The 11,790-nt window shown below is 48.7% G+C and overlaps 1 protein-coding gene across 1 annotated transcript in view; it reads right to left on the bottom strand.

Annotated features, from left to right (window-relative positions):
- Positions 1-218: 218 nt before the first annotated feature.
- LOC118007324 (doublecortin domain-containing protein 2C-like) overlaps positions 219-11,790 on the bottom strand; it is a 64,927-nt gene continuing 53,355 nt past the window's right edge. Inside the window, exons 8-9 of the mRNA XM_035000344.1 lie at positions 9,991-10,091; positions 219-296 (exon numbers count right to left, since the gene is read on the bottom strand). Coding sequence (XP_034856235.1) covers positions 219-296; positions 9,991-10,091 — 179 coding nt within the window. The remainder of the gene's footprint in view (positions 297-9,990; positions 10,092-11,790) is intronic.

The raw sequence follows: 11,790 nt of genomic DNA, 5'->3' as shown, positions 1-11,790 counted from the left end.
CATTAAAATTGCTCACGTAATTTCTGGCACCCAAGAGACTAGATCTAAGGTACGGCCTGCCTGGGAAACACACTATGTTTCTAATTCCCTGCTGATCTATATTCAGAATGCACTGGGCTTTCTGATTCTTTCTTCATCAAATGTGAGCTCCACCCAATGTGTTAAAAGGATAAGGAGGTGCCTTCCACCACAGCATTAAATACAAAATAAAAGTCGAATCAGCTCACCTTGTTGCTTTCAAAATCAGGGGGGCTATCATGTATCTCTTCATCTTCCTTAACTATCTCCGCTGGTGTCTAGAGAGAAAACATACGACGTTTTAGGTTTAGTGGCAGTCAAGCTATGTCAAACCCCATGAAAGGAGCAGAGGGGGTGGGTAGTGGAACTCTGTGAACCACTTCTGTGGACAGAGCTGAAAATGGGGCTGGTTTTTCCACAGTGCCTGCCCTGTGTTTTTACCTTTTGCTCCACTTACGAAATGCTAGCCTATTTAACGAAACTGTTGGGGAAACCCTTAAGGAGAAACACTAGAAAGCCCTTTCATGTAAACAGGAGTGGACTATCCCTCCAGATGCCTCTTGTCAGCAGGTAATAAAGGCCTCGGATCCTCTGTTTGGCCCTGGGGACCCCAGTGGGGACCCAAACCAGAGCCCTCTTTCCCTGTGTTCAACGTCCGCCACCACCTGGGCGGTCCCGCTCCTCACTCCGCAGTGCCTGCTCACGTCTTTGTGCATTATTTCCCAGTTTTTGTGACTTGTTGGCAAAGAGCAGTGAGCTGTGTTTAACTGGTGCCCTGGAGCCTCTCCACGAGGGGAAAGCCGTGTGGTTCTGTGGCTAAGGAAGAAAAGGCCCCCCTAGGGGCTACAGTATTTCTGTCCCTGTCCAAGTAGGCACGCTCAGCGCAGTGCCACGTGTCCATCGCGGGCTGGCGAGGGGGTCTCCTGCTCACAGTCACCCAGGATGCCAGACCGATGGAGATGCCAACTCCTCGCGTTTCCGTGGCTTCAGGGGCAGAGGGGCGGCGTGGCTCTTAACGCCTCTGCCAGGACGTGTGGCTCATTACGTCCAGCCGCCTGTTGTCCGCGAAGGCAGGCTGCAAAGCCACACTGGAGGTAAAGTGGGTGAAGAAGTATTCTCTCACCAAACGACCACAACTGGTGTCCATGAAGAGCCCTAAGGACCCCACAGCTCCTGCCAGCTGACCCTTGAAGGTGCAAGACCTAGTCTGTGGCTATGTAGATGTGTGGGTGACTACTCAACAGCCAGTCCCACTAGCCCAGACCTCGGCTGTCCAAATGCTCCGAAAACTCAGACTATATGAGCATTCTCGTCCTGTAGCCTACATGGAAAGTAATCGTGATGAATAAGATTCTGGGGACTGCTCCAACTACATGAAAAAATAAACACAAAAAGCACATTCTTTCAAAGAGTAAGTGATGGGATTTGTCCAACCATTGCTTCGTTCATTTATTCAGCAATATACACAGAATGCCTGAGTCCTGCAATCCTGACAGATGACAGTGACTGTGCATGCAAACCAACGTGGCCCCCAAGACAGTCAGACGGGGAGATGAACATTAATTAAGTCACACAATTAAATATAAAACCACAACTGTGATATGCTTTGTGAGAGAGACATGTGGAGAGAAATAGGCTATCACGGGGTTTAACATACACAGGAGACCATGGAACGCTTCCTCTGGTGTGACTACAACTTGAAATATGAGGGATGAGAAACGTTAGTATACAAAAAGGCAAAGAGAGAATATTGCAGGCAAAGGGGAGGGCGTGTGGCAGTCTTGCTGCAGGAGAATGCACTGAGTTTGAGGGGGACGGGGATGGTCAGCCTACGGAGAAAAAGCGATCACAGTAATCTAGCCAGGGAACGGCGGCAGTCAGGACTGGTGGGACGGTGGTGTAGACAGAGAGGGTGGGTCACTTCCAGACATATTTAGGAGGTAAAACCTGCAGATGTTGAGATGGTCTAGGAGGTAAAACTTGATGATGTTGAGATGGTCTGGGTATGGAAGAGTTGAAACAGTCAGTCTCAGGAATATCTCTAAGTTTGCTCTGGTCTTACTGGATGGACGATGTCATACACCTACTGAGACAGGGAGAGAGCAAGGTGTGGGGATGGTGTGGAAGGACACTTGTGTGTTCACACTGTGCTGAACTTTAATGTCTCAGAACATCTAACGGGTGATGTCAGCTCATAGTGTGTGTCTATCTGGATGTATGTGTGTGTGTCTAGATGTGTGTGCATGTCTCTGGATGTGTGTGTGTGTGTGTAGATGTGTGAGTGTGTGTCTCTGGATGTGTCCGTGTCTAGATGTATATGCGTGTCTCTGGATGTGTGTGTGGGTAGATGTGTGTGTGCATGTGCACCTGGAGCCCAGAAAAGAGACCTGCAGAGAGACTGACACCACAGTGACGGAGAATTCTGTCTGTGGAGAAGGTCTAGAGCTACAAGAAATGTTGCCCTGACCTGACCCATGTAGACCTCCAACATTCCATGCCAAGTGGAGGATCAGAAGTCTACGGAGAAGAATGAGAATGGGGCCCCTGGCTGGCTCAGCCAGAAGAGCATGTGACTCTTGATCTCGAGGCTGTGAGTTTCAGCCCCACGTTGGGTGTAGAGATGACTTAAAAAATAAACTCTTTAGGGGAGCCTGAGTGGCTCAGTCAGTTAAGCATCTGCCTTCAGCTCAGATCATAATCCCAGGGTCCTGGGATCAAGCCCCACATGGGGCTCCCTTCTCAGTGGGGAGTCTGTTTCTCTCTCTCTCCCTCTCCTTCTGTGTGTGCGTACTCTCTCTCTCTCTCTCTCTAGCTCTCTCTCTCAAATAAATAAATAAAAATCTTTTTAAAAAATAAAATAAAATAGGGCGCCTGGGTGGCTCAGTTGGTTAAGCGACTGCCTTCGGCTCAGGTCATGATCCTGAGTCCCGGGATCAAGTCCCGCACCGGGCTCCCTGCTCGGCAGGGAGTCTGCTTCTCCCTCTGACCCTCCTCCCTCTCATGCTCTCTGTCTCTCATTCTCTCTCTCTCAAATAAATAAAATCTTTAAAAAAAATTTAAAAATAAAATAAAATAAACTCTTTAAAAAAAAAAAAAGAATGAGAATTGAGTGGCCAGACAGATGGAAGGAAGAAAAATCAGGAGGCGGGTGGGTCTTGCCAAAGGAGGAGAGTATTGGAGGAAAGGGGAGGGGCCAAAAGTGTCAGCTGAAGATGAAAGGTCAAGTGTGATGAGAACTGAGAATGCATTGGATTTGGGGGATGAGGTCAAGAGTTGTTTCACGTCATTGTGTGCAGAAGCCAAGAGAGGCCAAGGAGAGGGGAGGGGATGGAGACAGTGTGGGGAGGAGGGATCCTCCCTCCAAGGACTGGGAGAGACGGAGTTGCACAAAGGAAGGAGGCTAAGGGAGGGATCATTCTGGTTATAACCGGCTTGCTTCCAGCATGTGTACCATCCAGCCAGGAGGATTCGAGTGAAGGGGACAGGTTCAATCTACCCAGAAAAGGGTGAACAAATAACTGATAGCACAAGACTCTTGAGGGGCTCGGAAGGGACAGCATCCAAAGCCAGGAGAAGGTAGGAGGACGGGCACATCCACCACGAAGACAGGAGATTTGTGTGCAGACCCTAGAGCTGCCTATCTCCTAGCCAGTCCTCACCTCATTCCTCACTAAAAGAAAAATCCTCTCAGATGCTAGCCACACAATTCAGAAGAGCCTGGGCCCCTTTCCAGACACCAGATGCTGACACTGGTTGGTCTACATCACCAAAGGCCCATTGCCTCTCCCCAGCTACTGACAAAGACGAGGCAGACACATGGGGTAGATTTTGGGGAGGGTCCCTGGGAAAGACTTTTCTCACTACTTGAAAAAGGCACAGGGAAGGAAATGGTCTCTCTATTCTTCTCGTCAGCATTCATGTGTCTCAACGTGCCACCCAGAGTGGAGGCAAACATCTTGAAGACCGTGAGGAAAGAAGGCTGAGGCCAGAAGCTGTTGTGCAGAGGGAGGTGGGCAGGGCAACGCCACCAACTGGGTCCTCGGTGACATGGCTGAGCCACTGAGCCGACCGACCCTGCAAGCTCCCGTTACACAGGAGGCCTCCAGACTTGTGTTACATGGCCTGATATGCGTTCCTTATGTGTAAGCCACGTTTCTGTAGGTTTCTGTTCTTTCCAGCTAGAAGCACCCTAACAGATACAGTACTAATTACACTTTTTAATTTATTCATTAAAGTGAGCACCCAAGAACCTTTGTTAGCTTAGCCCGAGTTACTCCATGCTCCTAAAAGTGCCAAAGCTTTAAAGCTCCATTATGTTTTTTCTAATTAAACAATTCAGAGATTACACAAATTTAGACTGACCTTCTCCTAATTAGTCCAAATTATTTTGGTTTTACTTTAGTTTGTGTCTTATTTTTAGCTCTTTCTCTAGAGTGAAATGAATTACAGTTCAGGTGCATTGCTCCGGTTGCTACAGGGAATCTAAGTAAAGGCACTCTCTTCTGTACTGTCTCCTGGGGACTCTGAAAATCACTGCAATTCAGTAGATGTCAGAACTAGACCCAGTCGTCTGTGATTTCAGTCAGTCTGCCCCTCCCATTCACGGACGAGACATGCCCAGCACCTGTTGGGGAATGACAACCCAACGGTACTCTAGTAGAATAGAATTGGTGAGAAATGCTAAACTGTAGCCCCACCCCAGAAAAAAATCAAAGATCAGAGTCCAGAACTAAACAGCCCACCATTCTAGGTACTTTTCTGTCTTTTTATAGAGTTTATGAAAATAAACATAACCTTAAATCTGGCATAAGACATTGCTTTTGTGAAAAATGTGTACTCTAAATCAGGTAGAATTTTAACATCAATGTTTTAATATCTGGGTGCCAGTTTTGTATAGATTGTAAGAGTTAAGAAATGTTTCCTTAACACTGGGGCATAATAACTCAGGACTTTGAAATGAAAGCTGGTGTAAAAATTCGCCTCTCCCGGAGAATTAAAGCTGATAGAGCATCTCTCTTTTAAACCTCCACTCAAGATGTGTTGATAGAAATGTTGGCAAGGGGACACATTATGTGCTACTAAAACCAAAGAGAAACAAAAAACATTGAAAATAGATTATAATTTCTTAAAAACAAAAACTCAAAGGGAGACAATGTAGCATAGGAAAAAGGAAAAAAGAAAAGGTGAGTAAAGATCAACTATAATCCATGTCCAGATAGACGACCACCAGCATAACACTTCGTAACATCCAGAGTCTCTCCCTGTCCCTTCTTTCTGTTGTATTTCCCACATACTATGCCTTCCGTCTTGGTCAGGAAACACTTGGTTCAGGACAAATAGGGTTCAGTGACGTTGAAACTTTACCAGTGATGACACATGTAAGCGAGATCACACAGTTAACTGAGAAGAGCATCTCTGACCTGGCACCACAATTTCATTTCTCTCATGAGCCAAAGACAGACATCAGTGGAATTCGAGCATCTCGATGCCAAGTGGAGAAAAGCTCAAGGATGAGCTTTCACCACCAGGAACCCTGGATGTAAGAAGGTGCCTTCAACATGGGCAGGAAGAAGTGGCTGTACAGAAGCCAATGACAAATGTCTCCAGTGGGAGAAAACCAAGAGACAGAAGGTGGAGGACAGAAACAGTGATCACTGGAAGTACAAATCGATTTTTGTGAGTAAATCACAAAGAAAACAACTGGAAGACAGGACCACAGAAATAGGAGCATTTTAGGAATCAGAACACGGGTCAAAATGCACAGTTAACAGTCGTCTTGGCCTGTCAGGGAGAGCAATGCTCAAAGCCGCCATGGCCTCTCCTCACTGCTAAGGTTCTGAAACTCCCTGCCCCACATTCCAACTCCCCATCCTCCCCTCTCTGCACAGCAATGAGAGATTCTCAAACTGACTTAAAAGCACAGGGAAGTTTCTAGCCCTTGGAATACAGGAGAGATTAAAGGCCACACAGTGTGAGTCTTGCTCATCACCATAAGAAGTGGACATTCCATGACGTCACCTACCAGAAGCAAAGGACAGCCCACCTGCTCTAGTCATCAAAACTTTAACCTGGAGTCTTCCCTTAGCGATGGGAGCTCAGCGACAGGCAGCGATGTTGCCATGGTAAACAGAGCGGCCTCCAGCCTGTGTTTGCTCCTCACTGCTGTTCTGCCTTCTGCTGACAATAGGTGCCATCAACAGCAAATGAGCACTCGCCCCTGCAACTATCCCCTCGGTTTGCAGGATGCTCGATTCTTGAGGTTCCCCTCACCGGTCTAGGCTTGACTCCAAATTCATAAATTGATTACTTGGGATGTTATATTTTGTAACACTGTATCTTTACAGCAACACTGAAATAAAGACAAGGTGATGCACAAGCATAAGAAATAACATTGTGACATCGCAAGGCTCACCCACAGGTTAAAACCAGTTACTCGAAAACATGAGCAAAGTACTCCAGGTTATTATAAAAGCCAACACCATAATCAAATAGTTTAACACTAAGGCCAGACCCTCCTTCATTAATGGACTGGGAAGTCCTAAGGGCATCTTCCCCTCCTCCCACAAGGAAACCAGTAACCCCAACACGCACCAGAGCTCACCCAGCACACAAACACAGAAGTAAGACAAACACACGGTTCTCCGGGCATGTAGGCCACTTTGAAGCGGACCCCCACCCAGGCCAGGGCTGCCAGTCATAGAGCGCCCATCCCCTGCGCTGAGGACCCCGCCCAGGGAACCCGCCGAACCACATCCCGCTCTCCCTGCTCCACAAGACCACCTTCTTCCCTCCCCAGGGCAGAAAAAAAATCCTTGGATTCTGCATGCTGGCAGGGCCTACACTGTGTTTCATGGGGATCCTAAAAGGAAAATCATTCCTGGGGAAGGAAATTGGAGTTAACCTAAAAGCTTAAACATTATTGTAATTTTGGGACTTCTTTGAAACATTGAACTGTGGTTCCCCGAGGGACAGATGGGAAAGATAGTGCTTCCCAAACCTAAATGACCACAGGGACCTTGTTTTAAAAGATGCAGAACTCAGGGCGCCTGGGTGGCTCAGATGGTTAAGCGTCTGCCTTCGGCTCAGGTCATGATCCCAGGGTCCTGGGATCGAGTCCCACATCGGGCTCTCTGCTCCTTGGGAGCCTGCTTCTCCCTCTGCCTCTCTCTCTCTCTCTCTCTCTGTCTCTCATGAATAAATAAATAAATAAATAATCTTAAAAAAAAAAAAAAAGATGCAGAACTCAGTCTGTAGACTTGGTCTATCTACAAGAACTTCACTTCAACCTGCTGTGCCTTGCATCCATTTATCCAATCACCTGGGATTTTCTTGCATCTATTCAATGGGACTTAATAAGCATGTGCTGAGCCCCTGCTGGGTGTCAGGAAATGGCACAGTGGGAGAATACCGCCCCAGGTGTGCGGTGCCCCCACCCCTCACTCAGCTCCTCCAGCCCTTCATCTCTGGCCCCCGCAGGTGCAGCAGGTCTTTGTCTCTGCTCACACACATACACACACACACACACACACAAAACGTCACAGGAAGGGTGCTGGCCTAGCCCCTACTCCTCTAGTCTTAATGTCCATTTATGCAGCCATAGCTGGAAGTCCCATTGTCTCCTTGTCCTTCAAAGCCACAGAACTTGCTTTAATACCATCCCCTGGCAATTAGGATGCACTGAGGATGCAACTAGGATGCAACCCAATGCACTGAGACGTCAGCTCTCCCTGGTGTGCAGTAGAATGGTCAGACAGAAAGCAGCACAGCAGCGGTTCTTTCTGGTTCTTTCTGAACACCTCCCCCCCCCGGCCTCCCCCGCTGGGTAGCCTGGCTCTCCTCCTCTCTCTGACCACCTCTCCCACCCTTCCTGACTCCCCTCCCCTGAGCCTCTCCTTCCTCCCACTACACACCCTTCTAGGGAACCCCTCTCACCACACAACCTCGAATACAATGGAAATTAACACTAGCAATAGAAACTCATGAGTATGTTTATTGATCACAATTATGAAAATAGTATTTGTGACACTAGGGTTTTACTTGTGTTAAAAACTTGCATCAGACACTCATGGTCCACAACCCAGAACAATAACATATCAAGGACAATAATCAACATTGGAGGGGGAGCGGTGGGGTGGGGGGAATGCTAATTTTTGGTATAAAAGTAACTGCCTAAAATATCTTATTTATTACAAAAAATTCTTAAATGTACAATAAAAATATAGTGTTAGTTTGGGTTTTAAGAGAAAATTAAATCTTTTGATCATTTCTCATCATGTCGAGGAAAAGAATAAATAATATCACTAGCAATTTGGAAAATACAATGGGACACAATGTGAAAGTGCTCAAAATGCCCAAGGAAGTGGCTAGTGCCTTGACATGGTCTGTCACACCTGGTCATATTATCGAGGGAAAGGAAAGTAGCAGAAGTTAATAATAAAGTGAGAAAATTAACAGTGACTGATTTTCAAAAGAGGAGCCAAAAGCTTGCTGTCATCTGGGTTTGGCGCTCTGGAACCACAAACTCAGGACGGGGGCCAAGTCTATGTCAGAGGGATAAAAATGGTACTCAAATGAAGACATTGACCTTTTACAGAACATACATTCTTTTCTCAAGAACTAACAATTAGAAATGTGCTTCTAGGGACACCTGGGTGGCTCATTCGGTGAAGCATCTGCCTTCAGCTTAAGTCATGATCTCAGGGTCCTGGGATCGAGCCCTGCATCAGGCTCCCTGCTCAGTGGGGAGTCTGCTTCTCCCTCTGCCCCTCACCCTGTTCCTGCTCCCTGTCTCTCTCTCTAATAAATAAATAAAATCTTTAAAAAAAAGAAAGAGGGACGCCTGGGTGGCTCAGTCAGTTAAGCGTCTGCCTTCAGCTCGGGTCATGATCCTCAGGTCCTGGGATCGAGTCCCACATCGGGCTCCTTGCTGAGCAAGGAGCCTGGTTCTCCCTCTGCCTGCCTCTGTCTCTCTCTCTCTGATAAATAAATAAAATCTTAAAAAAAAAAAAAAAAAAATTTGAAATCATCCTTAAAAAAAAAAAAAAGAAAGAAAGAAATGTGTTTCTAGTGCTTTCAGGTAGATTCTGGGGACAAAGCCATGCAGTTCAGAGCTCACCTACCCACCTGCCCTTTGTGGGAGCAGGAGTTGAGGCCAGAGACCCCTGGAGGCGTGACCTTCTCTCTGGGTGGGCGAGGGGCATGAGGCCCTCGTACTTCTGCTCCTATCCAGGCTGAGGCTGGCCCCGCACACCTCATCCACTTCCCCTGGACCTTCCTCAGACTCCACGCCTCTGTGAGCCCGAAGGAAGGAAGCAGAGAGGTGGTCCACCATGCTCAGGCCTTGGACCAGGGACTCACACATGCATTATTTCACTTAGCCCCACAGGAACCTGCCCAGCGGCACATGCCCATCACACGGATAAGGAGATGGGGGTCAGAAAGCCAGGCAGTGGAAGACCCATGATTCCCCACCATATCACCCAATGCACGACTCATTCCATCACCCGTCATTCCACTGATGATCACTAAGGGCCTCCTCCCTACCAGGAACTGTGCCAGGACAAGGGTGACTACAGTGAGCACAGCAGTTCGACCCCTTCCTTGTATGGGGGAAAGGGACAGCAGTCACGTCACAACAAAGCTAACTACGCTGTCACAGACCGTGACCAGTGCTCAGAACAGTCCCCACAGCAGAAGAACCCACCAGGGAGAAGGGCAGGCAGGAAGGATGGGGAAGGATAAGAAGAAGTGGAAGGAGCTGAGGTCCCTGAGCCCATCATGACCATGGTGACATCCTCTGGGGTCATCCTGCATAGACCTGAAGGATGAGCAGTAACTGACCAGAGGGGCATAGAACATGCTAGAGGCTGGGCGAGCGTGGGGGAGGGGGGGAGGAGGAGGCTGCAGGCAGGCGGGGCTGATGCAGCTGATTCAGAAGGTGGTAGGCCTGGTCATGCAACACCTGCTACCCACCTGGTCCACGGGCATGTCCACCTGCACGTCCTTGTCCTCTTTGACTTCCGAGGCTCCTTGGGTTTCCGTGGGAGCAGTCTGGGCTTTATACACGTCACCTTCTGGAGGAAAACAGCACAAACAGATTTTCAAGCCAACGTCCACTGCACATTTTCTGGCCCAAACCAAAGTCGAGCCTCGGCATTCTGGGGGCTGCCGGTGTTGTGTGCAGGCAGCCTGCCCCGGGGCCCCAGAGCTCACCATGGGGTCCCCGCGGCCCTTGCTTCTGCCTCCGTGTCTGCACTGATGGTCATCTCTGTGTCCTACCCACCACAGGACTCAGTCCCAGAGATGAAACACACTGATCGCCTGGCAAACGTGTGTCCAGTCAACTCAGAAATAACCACAAAGCAACCCGCCAGACACCAAAATTGTATTCTGAGGACATGTACCTTGATTACTTCAAAATTACTTCAAATTACTTCAAAATTACTTATTTTGAAGGAATGAACAAAATGAGCTTTAACAAATGAGGTGTTAAAATTGCACACTGTAGTCTACTAAGCCGACAGATAAAAATCATCTAATCAGCATTACAATTGGATGTATTACATGCTTATAAAATCCTGAGGTTCTTAAAAACCTTATCCTCACGCTGACAAGACTAGGTGACAGTAAAAGAAACAGAAGGAGCCGGCCACTTCCCTCAACCCCCAGAGGATGTCATCATGGTGGTGATGGGACCCCAGCTCCTTCCACTTCTTCTTGTCCTTCCCCATCCTTCCTGGCCCTCAACCCCAGAAGGACCATTGCACAGCCCTTGGCAGAAGGGATGAAGGTAAGAAGAAGGCAGAGGGCAGCATCCACCGGGAACCCACAGGGTGCCAGGCCCTCCTCTGTTTGCTTGACACTTAACACTCACGCAAACCTCTGTCAATCCTTCCATGCCCATTTGTTTGTGGATAAGGAGTGTGCCGAGGGCCCCACGGTTGGGACCACGCTCGGGGCCATGCTCGGGAACATGCTCGGGAGGGCCGTAGCTGGAACCTGGGCCCCAGCGCACCTCGCCACTTCCTGGAGGGAAGGTGGGATGTGTGCCGAGCAGCCTCAGCCATGTTGGACAGGCTTTGCCAAGAAGGAAATTTTACACACACTGATTAAAATCTCTATTATGTTGATAGAGCATCTCAGGGACTATAGGTTCAATAGACTCTGGTCTTCAGCCCATCCTGGCCATGGTCAGGTCACATCAGCACACTGTTGGCCATGCCAACCAGGCAGGAACGCTGTGAGAGCCCTGCGTCCAGACCAGGGCCTGGCGCACAGCCAGACAACACTGTCATCTGGGATGGGAAGGCCCAACGGGGGCGGGGAGCAGGAGAGAAGCACAGGAAGGCGGTCAAGATGTCACCTGGAAACTGGCAGAGGGTTCCCAGGAGGCTGAGAGACAATCAGAGCACAAAGAGGAGAAGCCGGACTCGCTGTGCATGGGGAGCACCAAGGGAGGGAAAGGCTTTAACAAAAATGACTTCCCCAAATCGTCGGATGCTGCAGCAAAGCAAAGGGGAGCCCTCCTTCCCCTGGTCCTGTCCTCTGCGTCACCAGCCACCACCAGCAAAGCACCTGTGATACATCCTGATAGGACTCAAGGTGGCCGGCTCCCAGCGGGGCTCCACAGAAGAGAAGCAGGAGCCGAACAAGTATTTTTTTTTTATTATTTCATTTTATGAGAAGCTTGGCAAGATGGCAGAGGAGTAGGAGACCTGGATTTCATCTGGTCCCAGGAATTCAGCTGGATGGGGATCAAACCATTCTGAACAC

Source organism: Mirounga leonina, unplaced genomic scaffold (genome assembly GCF_011800145.1).
Source record: "Mirounga leonina isolate KUSES-001 unplaced genomic scaffold, KU_Mleo_1.0 Mir_118, whole genome shotgun sequence".
NCBI lineage: Eukaryota > Metazoa > Chordata > Mammalia > Carnivora > Phocidae > Mirounga > Mirounga leonina.
Note: the sequence above shows the minus strand (reverse complement) of the source record. Positions and strands in the feature narration are given on the sequence as shown.